Below are 13,334 nucleotides of genomic sequence, written 5' to 3'. Positions count from 1 at the left end.
GTTAACCTGGCACTCCAGTAAATTGTCATGTTCTAGCAAAAAGGCAGGACATTATGCAAAAGAGCACTTCAACACACAAATCTCTTCCAGCACACAAGCACATTGTGGTTTTCATTTTGTTTTACTCTTTTGTAGGATTGCATTGATGTAGGTTGGTGGGAAGGAGAACTCAATGGCAGACGAGGTGTGTTTCCAGATAACTTTGTCAAGCTTCTTCCTTCTGATTTTGAAAAAGAGGTAAGTGATGTATTCTTTCATTTTCACTTTATAATGTAGAATAAAAGTGGAGTTGAGAGAAATTCTCTTTCAGATATGTTATTTTGATAAAAGTTTTACTTCTAGCTTAGTAACAAATATTAAAGGAAACAAATTTCTGAGTTACAAACCATCTATGAAGAGAACATATGGCACTCAAAGTCATATTATAGAGTTCCTTTGAGGGGTTTGATTGGCCCATCCAGTCAGTGCGTCTCCACTATGTCCTTCTGAAAGTCCTCAGTGCTGCATGCTAAGTTTGAGAGGGAGAGGAACTGGAGGTCCCAGAGTAATTTGCTGAGCCAGGTGATGCAATGATGAACGGAATTGTTAATTCTTCTGCATCGTTTCTGTGGTGGAATATGAAAAGTTAGCATACCACCTGCATACTGATTGCCAGCAGTCAAGCACTCTTCCAGAATGAAAAGGGTAAAAGCAGATATGTTTCTTTACCCCTTTCACATTTATTAAAAAAGAAGGTTGAAAATCTGTGCAGAAGCTTTTTTAGCTTCTATGTATTTGAAAGAGATGCTGTTGTTATTTGCCGAACAATATTTAGTATTCCTGCAGCTTCCTGGTAGAAAGTAATAGACTAGTTCCCTGAAAAGTCCATTCCATTTTTAGAAACCTTTTCAGTCATCAGTGGGGTATTACAAGCTTGCAATCAGGCTTTTGATGAGTATTTCACAGTGACAGTGCAAGCCTTCTGTGATAATAGAGACTTACTAACACACAGCTTCAATCTTTGGCAATAAAATTGGATGCTGGAGGCAAAATTAAATAACTTGGAAAGCATAATAAAGTACCTATTAACCAACTCACAGAGGCTAACATGATAATTATTGAAAATGAAGGTAGAAGAGCAGAAAAAACTGTTGAAGATGAAAACACAATTCCATTGCAGAGTGGATATCCTGGCTTTAGGCCTAGTAATAAAAGAAGGTGATTTCCAGAAGAGGCAGAAATCATAAACCTTAAGGCAAAGTGAGCCTATTAATGGAGAAAAGAATCTTTATCCTATCCATTTTCTTTGTGGTGAAAGTTTTTCAGTCTTTTTTAACTTATTAAAATGTATGGCTTTAAGTCTTTTCTTCTTTAGAGTGCAATAACTTGTAGAATAAATTAAATATTTGGACACTTAGAAATTTCAGTTAGGTTTGCTATAAATGTGAAGAATAAAATGTTATTAATTTTTAAAATGGCACAGATTTGGCCACATGAATAAGTAACTGATAGGACTATAGACTGTCTGTCTCCGTGCTAAAAGGGAATGAAATGGGTACTTTTCCAGTGCTTTTGTCAGGTATTTTCTGATGTGATCCAGAAACCTTGGATTCCATCCCATGGTCTGAAAGTATTTGTTGCGGTAGTTCTTCTGCTTGTTGAACAAAAGCTTGGGATCTTTTCCTGCCTTCATGTTCAGTCCCCAGTTTTCCAATTCTGATTCTTTTCCACATATGGCTATTTGTCCCAGGCCTTTTCTATTCACTGCCTGCTCTCAGTCTCCACTCTCAGATGGTCTCAATTACAAGATATTCCCCTGAGCTCACCACCTAAGTCTAAATCACCATCTGGATTTACTTTCTGTCCTACACCCAGGTTCTTTATACAGCTTGTTTCCCTCTCCCTCCTCACACTTTATCCCTGTTCTGTAATTTTGTTCTCTTCTTGTCCAACTAATCTTGGTTTCCTTTCTGTTGGCTTCACTTCAAATCTGCCTCCATCACCTTCTCATTTATCTCATGCAGCCACGCACCCTTGTAATTACTCCTTTCTTCTCCATGTTTCCCTCAGCAGTGTTAATGCTCCTTCACACTACCTCGTTTCTGATCTTTTTCTGCCTTTTTGAAATTCATCAATTTCCAGTTAAAGCCACTTTGTCTAACAAACCATAGGATCCTTCCTCCTTTATGTTTATCTTCTAGTGTTTTAGTTTTAATCAGGAGTGGGATTTCTAGTGAATCTCACTTATTCATCTGCACTTCATAGAATCATAGGATGGTTTCTGTTGGAAAGGGCCTTAGAGGTCATCCAGTTCAAACCCCACTGCCAAGGGCAGGGACACCTTCCACTAGATCAGGCTGTTCAAATCCTCATCCACCCTGGCCTTGAACACCTCCAGGGATGGGGCATCCACAACTTTCCTAGGCAACCTGTTCCAGTGCCTCACCACCCTCAGAGTTAAAAATTTCTTCCTAATATCTGATCTTCTCCCCATTTAAAGCCATTCGCCTTTGTCCTATCACTACATGCCCATGTAAAAAGTCCCTCCCCAGCTTTCTTATAGACCCCCTTCAGGTACTGAAAGGCTGCTATAAGGTGTCCCTAGAGCCTTCTCTTCTCTAGGCTAAACAAGCCAAACTCTCATAGCTGATGTCCTCATATGGGAAGTGCTCCAGCCCTCTGATCATCTTCGTGACCCTTCTCTGGACTCGCTGTAACAGATCAATGTCTTTCCTGTGCTGACTCCAGAATTGTATGCAGTACTCCAGGTGAGGTTTCACAAGAGTGGAGTAGAGGGGCAAAACCACCTCCCTTGACCTGCTGCTCACACTTCTGATGCAGCCCAGGATACAGTTGTCTTTCTGGGCTGCAAGTGCACATTGCTTGCTCATGTTGAGTTTCTCATCCACCAATACCACCAGATCCTTCTCTTCGGGGTTGCTCTCAATCCATTCTCCACCCAGCCTGTGTTTGTGCTTGGAATTGTCCCAACCCAGGACCTCGCGTTTGGCCTTGTTGAATTTCATGAGGTTGGAACAGGCCCACCTCTCAAGTCTGTCTAGGTCCCTCTGGATGGCATCCATTCCCTCCAGCATGTCAACCATGCCACACATTTTGGTGTCATTGGCAAACTTGCTGAGAGTGCACTCAATCGCACTGTCTGTGTCTCTGACAAAGACAACACCAGTCCCAATACCAACCACTGCAGAATGCCATTTTTCATTGGTCTCTGCTTGGACGTTGAGCCATTGACCATAACTCTTTGACTGTGACTCTCAAGCAAATTTCCTATCCCCAGAGTAGTCCATCCATCAAATCCATGTCTCTTCAATTTAAAGACAAGCATGTCATATGAGACAGTGTCAAATGCTTTGTGCAAGTCCAAGCAGATGTCAGTTACTCTTCTCTTATCTACCAGCGCTGTAGCCCCATCATAGAAGGCCACCAAATTCATCAGCCATGATTTGTTCTTAGTGAAACCATATTGGCTGTCACTGCTTAATATGCTTTGGTTTGACTTGAAGACAGTTCTCGGGGGACATGAATTAGACTCGATTGAGATAAGAAGTAAGACAAAAAATGTACCAAAAAAGCGCACCTCGTATTCCAACTGCTAACATGGACAGTTGATGGGATTAGGCTCACACCACTTCAGAATAAAACACGAAATGTATATGTTACGCTGTTGGGTCCCCGGCACCAACTATTTCACTGCTCAACCATTATCAACCAATCCCCCGATTGCTACTACAAGATATTAATTGTACCTGGCTTCTTTCCTTTCCACATTTTTCTGTACTTTTCTGCTTTTAAAACTTGTACTATGTTGCCTAAGTTCTTGCGGAAGTGTCTCTGAGAGTATAAGGGACTCAGTCTTCATGGATGATGGCCCATGGCAGCCAGGCTGGAGAAGATCGTTCTGAGCTCCTGACTTCTTGGCCACAGCTTTCTTGGGTTGATGATGGGAGGTGATCTGGTTAGGATAAGGTCATAGGAGTAGCCTAAAGCTTGCAGGGTGACAACTTCAGAGATTTAAGCTCAGTTAGTCTGTGTAAAACTGGTATTTTTTTTCTCCAGAGATGAACTCATTTGCTAGAATTGAGAGAGATCCCCAGGAAGGGTGAGTGGCAAGGGCTCAGGCTTCACAGGAAACCTGCTCCCTGTCAACATTCAGGCCACTCAAGACTTGTGAGTTCATGGGCAGAGGCCGAACTGGTTGCTGCAAGTTAGCAAAACAATTGATCTTTCTTGAAAGCTGATGAGCCATTTGGCAGATATGTAGAAAATAATAGGGAGAAAAAAGTCCACACAAGTTTTATAGAAAATATCAGCCTAAATGGTTGATTGAAGTTTGGGAAAGCTATGTATATCTAGAAACATTATCTTATAGGTAGTTCCACAAGATATGCGCAGTGTTGCATAGCAGGCAGGGTAGTGACAATGATTGTGATCAAAGGAAAGAAGATCATTCTCAGAAAAAAAAGGATGCACATATGAAGAAAACAGTTATTAACTTTTACTCAGGTTTTATTCTCAGTATTTTTTTTTTCTTTTTAAGAGTGAGAGATAACGTATGTTGTTTGATCTGGCTTGGTGGTCCCTTTGTTTTTGTATTCCTTCCAAGATATATGAGGTCCGACACACAAAAACTGAGACTATTTCTGTAATTCTTTTTATTTAACAAATTAAGAAAATCAGCTATGATCACCTTCCAAATAGTTCCCTTCTGAGTTGGCGCACAGCTGCATATGATGCTGCCAATGTTCCAAGCAATTCTGCAGATGATTTTCTGAAAGGCTGTGGAGGATCTCTTGTCGGTTTTGCTTCTACTGACAAAATATGTGTTCTCTTTGAGCACTGACTTGATCTTTGGGATCTCTCCACTGTAAGCTTCAGTTAATAATTGAAAAGTTTCTATTATGGATTTCTTCAGTTTCACAAGAGGCTTGATGTTAAGTTGCTGTTCACTCCTGCACACCAACATTTTCCAGCTGAGGGTGTAAGAAAATGTCTGTATTTGACCATGTGTCCTCTTGTACTGACTAAAGTGATCAAGTTGAGCCTTGTTTCACTGTGACAGGCTAGAACATGTTCTATAACCATCTCTTTCTCTCTTCCTTCCTACTCTTGGTTCACAAGCTACAGGATTAGTCTCAGGGTTTTTTTGTGCCAGACTTCTTATATGCGGAATGCCAGTATGGGACGGGGTTAGGGCAGGGGGAGAATGGGGTGTTCGCATACACATTGACACAGAAGGAAAGCCACTCCTTGTCTAGCCTGCAGGTGGAGAGAAATGATTCTGGCACTGATTTTCTCAGCCACAACATTACAGATCTATTAGGATAATGGTCATAACAGAGAAAGAAAAAGTAGATTGTACAGATTGATTGGAATTATTTCATTTTGCCAAACATCAACAACTCTGATAACTGTCTTTCACAACTGGAGCTGTAAATGTGTCATAGTGAGTGAACAAAATTTAACATTTGCAGCATTTCCCATGTTCTGCATTTTTGCCCCATTTATGTGTTTGGGTTTTTTTCCAAAAATGGTTAAAAGTTATCTTAAATAAGATTAAGTTTTAAGTAAATAGGTTTTTTCAGTAAACCAAAGGTCATGTATTTCTCTAATCTTAAAGCACAGAAACTGGACTTTTTTTTTCCTCCTCAGCAAGGCATTTCAACTGCAAAAGTAGAAAAATGTCATTTTATTTGTCAATGCTATTTTCTCTCTTCAAATTCATTTTAATGAAGTTATTTCAGGGAAGTACATGGCAGATCTGTAGTCGCAAGTCTTGTCATTATTAATGTTAAGCAATGTACGATTAACTCCAGCCTTTGTATGAATGAGATTTACAGGCATTTTGAAGCATTCTGTTTTCTTCTGTGCTTAAATTTTAGAGACCGAAGAAACCACCACCTCCATCAGCTCCTGTCATCAAACAAGGTAAGGTGTAGCGTGCATGTCAGTGAGCACATATCAGTCTAAATTATGTGTATTCAAATTTATATAGAAATCATCTGTGTTAAAATTGATAAGTGGGAGGTCTCTAAGAGAACAACTAATAAGTCAGAATCAAATTGCAAAAAGGTGATTACCATGAAAGACTGTGGTGTGCTAAGGAGCTGATTATGTTTTCCAGCAGATGAGTGCTGGCATAGCTGATTTTGGAATATGCTTGACTGAATTGTGTATAAATACTGAAAGCCAAAACCACTTCCATTTGTAGTTTTAAAATGATCTCTTAATATAAATTTTTAAAAGTGGCTGTGAGATTTTTTTTCCGTGAAACTTAGAAACAATTAAAGTATCTAGACACGTGATAGTTCACACCTCAGAAACCAAATTCCTGTTCGATTCATGTAAAATCACAAATCACAAGGCACTGGATGCTCTCAGAGTTTTCATTTGTATTGCAGTTGTGATGGAAACGTAACTATGGAATTCTTTAATCCTTTAACTCCAGTTAGTTTGTTGAAATTCTGCAGCAACACTGCCACTTCCCCCACTGCTGGTGCACATTAAGAAAATAAAACGAACATGTCCAGTTTAGCCAGATTATTTTTCTTGTCACTGTGGTCAGTTCCAGCTTTCAGTACTTTAAAAGGTAAATTTCCCTCTCTGTTCTGGTATTTATCTATTAATAGAAGAACAAGTTACACCAGTGTACAACTTACTGTGAATCAATAGGTTATAATTTGACTAGTTTGAATTTGTCAAGCAGTTCTTTGACTACAGAATCATGACTATAAATATTTGGTTTGCTTATTGATGCCCATGGCTTGTTCCACTCTATCGTGAGACTCCTAAATACACACGTTCGATTTTAGGATCAGTGAGTAACAGTGTCCAGAGAGAACAGTATAACTTTGCCATCTAGCGGTGGTTACATACTAAAAATTCCTTAGTGACAACTGATGTAAACTGCCTGACATGTGTTGGAAAAGCTCTATAAAACATTGTGTTTCTTTCAATTTATACTTCTATAATTAGAGAATAATACTTTTAACACGTTTGTACTTGTTTGTGTCCAACACGTTAGCTGCATCACCATAGCCAGATAATGTGTCCATTTTCAGAAGGAAAAATGGATGCATAAAGGATGCAGGCAATTTAATTGAGGTCATCTGAGTCTATGGCAAAGCCAAGGCTATTGCTGTTCTTGGCTTTCTTACTCAGTCTTTGACAAGTCCTAGCTGACTGTGCACAAGAGTTTCTTCTGGTGTGTATTTAGAGGAGAAAATCATCCTATGTTTATTACCATCCTGACACCCTCTACTTTGAAAAATATTCACTTTAGTGAGATAACACTGTACTTTTCCACATCCCTGTGTCAGGCCTTACTGTTGATTGTAGGTAACAATTTCCAGTAATGTTTATGCGTGTTTAACCAGTCATAGTGTGATGAACAAATGGAGAACTGTCATTTGCAGCCTAAATAATTAAATATCACTGTCTTCTATTGCATAAAGTCATAGCAGAGAATTGGAACTGATCGTTGTAGTACAAGTGGCACATATGAGTTGTCAAGTTTATATTATAATACAGCTAGAAGTCTTGCTGTTTTTCCAAATTCTGCACAGCAGTAGACTGCCAGGGCCTTCTGTGCTGAGCTACTTTACAAAGTAAAGTGAAAACTGGAGAACCAAAGTTAGGAGCGTGAGTCCTTTACATAGTCATTGAAAAGCAGAAGGCAATTCACCTGCATCTGGACTGGAGGATGGGAGCATTCTATTGGGACCCTGTGGGAGCTGGTGTGGAATTCACAGAGTTTCCTTGCAGGTGACCTTCTGTCAGCTAAGGCAAGATTATGGTGTTTGCCTGGGTACTGATTAATTTGTCAGTCACAGCCCAAATAGGGAGTACACCTGAGCCAAGGAGCTCCTAAATGTTTGTAGGGTCATTGTTTTAGAGATAGCCTGAGAATGTGTCTCTGTGTGTTAATGATGACTGTTAATCTTACTGCAGTTAGGTATATAGAATTGTGTCTCTTCTTTTCTAGTACATGCAAGATTATCAACATGTTGACTTGTGCTTTGCATGACTCGTGTTTAGAAAGGCTTTAATTGGTTTCTAGCCACTGTTTCTCCTCTCAGGAGAATTTTCCATAGAATCACAGAATTATTTACATTGAAGAAGACCCTTAAGATCATTGAATCCAACTGATAAATGGTAATTCAGTATTATTTATTGACATGATGAATGATACATATGCTGCCTGTACAATGGCACAATTGTAGAAGGAAACAATGGTCGGTGATCACCTTTGATGAGCAATTTTCACTGATGAGTACTGTTTTCTAGGAACCAGCTGCAGAAGAGTGTTCTGACAGCACATTCACAAAATGTAAAAATACTCGAGAACTGCATGTAATAAAATAGATTGAAGCAAAAAATTGCCTTGTGTTCCCTGCCTCCTTTGCTTTTCTTGGATGTTTTCTACTGCAATTGAAGTACTATTACCTAAAGCAGTTTTCAGCACTGCTAAGCTGAAATGGTATTAGCACCTAGTAGTTAGCCAATGCAGTGAAACCAATAAACCAGCAAATTTCTTATAATTTCTTATAATATGGGGACTAGAAGATTGAATCTTGCATGTGCCAGGAAATTTTTGCAAAATCTTCCCATTGTTGGTGCCACAAATTCCCATATTCCTTATAGCAGCAGAAGTCAGTATGTCAGAGTCTCTAGTACAAGGGCAGAAGAAGGCAGAGGCTTATACCTTCAGGCCAAAAGCTGTCAATTGAATTAGTCACGCAGAATACTCTCAGTACTATTATTTTCATCCTTCTAATACGTGGAAGTGAACAGCTAGTACTAGAGGTGAAAAAAAGGAGTGTCTAAATTACTGTAAAATAAGCCCTGTGTGTTAATCTATATTGTAAGTATTCTTTTGGCAGAAGTGCCAAATTCATTTATTCCTGATGAATCTCTACACTGTTGAATTGTTCTTCAGTTAAGTATGCCTACAATGGTAAAGAACTATGAAGTTTAAATACCTGTCCACATTTAAAGATCTATAGTTGTTGAATTTTATTTTTTTCATGGGGTAATCTGAAAGAGGCCATCATTTTGAGGTGTTCTCTTTGGGAAGTATGAACTTGACTGTGAAAATGTGAACATCCAATTGCCTTTTTTGTCATTGTGGTGTAAACAAATACTTGAGACTAGATATATGTTCCGTTTTAGCAAGACACTTTCAAAGTAGGAGAATGTAAAAAGCATAAAAAATTGCAGAATTAAGTCTTCTGTGGCCTTACGTGCTGGCTTGTTAGCTTGTTCAGAATTCCAAATTTTCCTTCCTTTGACAGGTACCACAGATCGAAAGCATGAAATCAAAAAGGTACCTCCTGAAAGGCCAGAATGTCTTCCTAATCGAACGGAAGAAAAAGGTATGAAATGTGCTTTCCTGCTTACTTTGTGGAGAGAGAGATGGGGAAGTGGAATTTGATGCACATCCTGATTTCCGAGACACTGTTTTCATTAAGTGTATTGTTTGATGTTTATTTCCCAGTCTGATAGGCCTGTAATGATATGTATTTTGGCAAGGATCTTATTGTTGCTTTTGGGCTAAATTCGGGATATTCAGTTGTAACAATCCAGAGCCGTTAGTACTTATGGTCTCAGCTGATGTCAAGGGGAAATGTGCTCTAAGGACATAAAATGCCATCTGAAGCTCTGTGCTCAGTAAAACCCAGATCCTTGATCAAGTGAGATAGCCCAGATTAGGGCATACTTTTTTCTTAACATTTCCTTCATTTGGTTCTCCAGTTAAAAGCAGCGGTGGTGGTTTTTCTGCATCACAGAGGGGGTTTGTAAAGCTATAGTCATTAATGCTTATGAATCACCCTGTTATCATAGTCGCAAAAGTCATAGGCAGGCCTGTGAAGAGATGAAAAAATTCTGTCTTCAAAGCCATGTTTGAATGTGGCAAGAAGTGAGGCACAGGACCACACAGAGCAGTGACAAACCGATGAAACTTGTAATGGTTTCATTGTGTTCATTAAGCATTCTAGATAGTTTGGGGAAAATAGTATATTAATTCTCTGATTTAAGATGGTGTCAAGTTTGATACGTTTAAGTGGACTATTAGATTCTATCAACAAGTTTATTGATGGGATTTCTTAACTTTTTAGTGTCTGTGCCTTGTGAGAGACACATGTGTGCACATGAATGGGTGTATGATATGCAGTTATGATTTAGCGCCAGAACATTCAGACTTTGCATGAAAATCTGGTTTTGTGTATATGTCTTAGCAATCTGACTAGTGGCTTAGCACTTTGATCTGCATATGTTTACTTTTGGTTATGTGCATTACCTCTCATGGCTGTCTTAGCAATAAACCCCTTTGCTTTCCATTTTTGGACTTACAAAGCCAACTGTCAAAACAGTAGCGGAAATTTAATTACATTACTGTCCCAGGGTGTAAATATCTGTAAAAGAGGCCACAGGAGTCATGCCTACGTTTCTGGAGTACTAAGGAGTGGCAGGAATTGTTCCTTGCGGCCGCAGGGGTGGCACAGGAACGTTCTTAACACTTTGTTTCATTTCACGGGCCTGGCCCATCCCTCATACATAGTTTAGATTCTTTGACACTGATGCAGTATAAATTGTCATAGGAATAAGTGTGTAAAAATTACACAACACCTTGAAAAAGTTTCAATGTTACAGAGGACCCAATGATTTCATCAACTGAAAGTGAGCTGAAAAAGGGTGTGTGCCTGTGAACAACAGTAACTTACTGGACTATTCCAAATCTAATGTGGGTTGTCTTTCTGGCAATTTATTTCCAGTCCTCTTAGACTGAAATTGAGAACTCATTAAGTAATACCTTGTAACATTCCCAGTATTTCTTAAGTGTATACAGAAGTGTAATAATCACGACATATTGTAGAAGAAGGCAAGTGAGGTATTGACATGGTAGGATACAGAGAGTGAAATTTAAGTCCCTTCGAGAGCTCTGTCCTTTAAGAAGAATTACGTTTCCTATGGTGTGGCAAGCATGTTTACATGTTTGTTTTGTATTATGAATTTAGATCATAATATTTGCAAGTGTTATTCATGTGTATTGTACTTTACGTACTCACAGGTGTTGTGTGTTGGCATTGGATACTAGTATTGTGGCACTTTCTAACTATGCATAATCAGTTCTCCAAATGATCCAATTTTTCATTGGCAAGCTGAAAAATTCACCGTATAAGCCTCTGCTTAAAAACCTAAGTAAAAGATCTGTTTTTTCCAAGGGGTTTATATCCTGCCAAACATCATTAAATTTTAATGCTTGTATTTCATTTAACTGTACTTCACTTGAAACACACTTTTTTTGGTGTTTCTCTGTTTGTTCAAGAGATGTTAAAATATCCATCATAATTGTTTTTGTGACCTCTTAACTGAATATTGTTTTATATTAGAATTAGATATAAGTTGTGCTCATGGGAAATTGTTCTGTATGGTATGTAGTCTTCTGCCATGCTTAGTATTTTATACCCAGGAATCAGTAAGTTACTAAAATGAAAAATAACATTCTCATTCAGATGCTGTACACATATTTCGGCCTTGAGGACTTAAAGGCAGAATAGTCAGGCAGGACAAACAACTAATTTGTAGTAAACTTGTTCAAATAAGGAATGATTTAGGACAGAAGTGGAAAGGAGATACTTTTTGTCTTTGTATACTGTGTATCTACAGTTGAAGATTTCATTTTTAGTTGTAGACTTTTGAGTGCTAATGAATTCCGCTTAATAATATCTGTGTTGTCTTTTTTTCCTGGAAATAATTGATTTAAAGAAAGATCAGAGAGAGAGCAAAAACAGTTAGACTTGCAGAAGCCTTCAGTTCCCGCTATACCTCCGAAGAAACCTCGGCCACCCAAAGCTAACTCTGTGAATAGACCTGGTACCTTGCCCCCAAGACGACCAGAAAGACCAGTTGTGCCTGCGACTCATACAAGGTATTGTTTTCCCTCTGTTTCGGAATTAGTTGAAAAAACACTCATTTAAAGAATTTAGGCTTTACAGTTAATTTCACAATTTATTTAACAATAAACTGTATTTAAAGAAAAAAAAGAAAGAAAAACCTTCTAGTTATCTGGCTGCATCATAATTATAGTCTCAGAAATAACAGGCATAGAATGTTCGTGACTTGTTCATTTCTAATGATGAACACACTGTTACTGCAACATCATAGTTTCCACTGCAGAACATGTGGGAAATACCTGCATCGGTATGTTGTGCTGATGTCTTTCTTAGTTTACCTCTAATTATTGCAGCTTAGCCAGGGCACTGTCAGTGCAAAACCTTGGATTGTACTGAGGAACGGCATTAGACAAGGCACATTTCAAATACAGTCAGCTTGGTCTCAGTCTGTTTTCGTTGATCATTTTAGATCAATTTTTAGCAAAATCCATGCGTCTTCGTAGTATGTTCTTTAAGCTGGTTCCACTGCAGAACACTGCTGTCAAGTATTTATGTTCAAATGTTGGTTGTTACTTTATAGTTACGTGACACACTTCATCAGAGGTGGTTACAGCCTTTGAGGAGCACTGAGAAATTTAACTTGCCAACACAACTCCATTTAATTTGTGCTAGAGCTTGGAAAATCAGGGATTAAAGGCCTTGCCTGCAGTCATAATCAAGTCTAAATGGCCACATTAGTAATCATTTAGATTGTGCACTGTAGGCTTCCTTTATGCATAGTGGATAGGTGAAACCCAGAAAAAAAGTGATTGCCTAAAATAAGAAAGCTTGGGATCTTGCAGAAATACTAGAATATAAACATAGACATAATTTTACTATTGTACCATTAGAAAAATTTGCTGCCATTGAACTACTGGAGTTCAAGTATACTAATGGTGAATTAAATACCAGAATGGAGTATAGAGTAGAGTAGAATAAAATAGAAATCCTAGATGTTGATTCCTCTCAGTTCTCCGCATATGAATCACTTAGCAAATGCCCTCAGAGTGAAGCCCGAGACACACGAAATAAAAAAAACAGTGTTTGCCTTATGCTGCCGGTCTCATCTTTGACTGTGCAAAGCACTCTGAGAACTTACTTTTCTATCTAGGTGCTACTGCCACAGCTTCTTTTGGTCTCCTGGGCTTTGAACATGCTTACCCAATTGTTCTAAAATATAATTGAGACCTGTTGGTCACTTGGGCAAGCTGGAAAAGCAAGTGTTTGCGATGAACTTTATATTTAGCTAAGTGATGTCTTCTTGGCAAGACCAATAAATACTCTAGTGTTCAACTCACTGTCTGGATATGCAAGGGGTAGCTAGTCTTTTGTTCTCTCCTTTGCCTGGAATATTTTAAAGGTATTATAAATATTTTAAGCATTTAGAGTTGTGGAGGGGTG

At 38.6% G+C, this 13,334-nt stretch overlaps 1 protein-coding gene across 10 annotated transcripts in view; it reads left to right on the top strand.

Annotated features, from left to right (window-relative positions):
• SH3KBP1 (SH3 domain containing kinase binding protein 1) overlaps nucleotides 1–13,334 on the top strand; it is a 229,201-nt gene that overhangs the window by 191,231 nt on the left and 24,636 nt on the right. For all 10 annotated transcript variants that reach the window (XM_054063899.1, XM_054063893.1, XM_054063948.1 and 7 more), the window contains 4 exons: nucleotides 136–237; nucleotides 5,880–5,925; nucleotides 9,291–9,371; nucleotides 11,767–11,929. In XM_054063899.1, coding sequence (XP_053919874.1) covers nucleotides 136–237; nucleotides 5,880–5,925; nucleotides 9,291–9,371; nucleotides 11,767–11,929 — 392 coding nt within the window. The remainder of the gene's footprint in view (nucleotides 1–135; nucleotides 238–5,879; nucleotides 5,926–9,290; nucleotides 9,372–11,766; nucleotides 11,930–13,334) is intronic.

Source organism: Cuculus canorus, chromosome 1, assembly GCF_017976375.1.
Source record: "Cuculus canorus isolate bCucCan1 chromosome 1, bCucCan1.pri, whole genome shotgun sequence".
Lineage (NCBI taxonomy): Eukaryota > Metazoa > Chordata > Aves > Cuculiformes > Cuculidae > Cuculus > Cuculus canorus.
The sequence above is the reverse complement of the archived record's forward strand: the minus strand, read 5'-3'. Positions and strand labels throughout refer to the sequence as shown.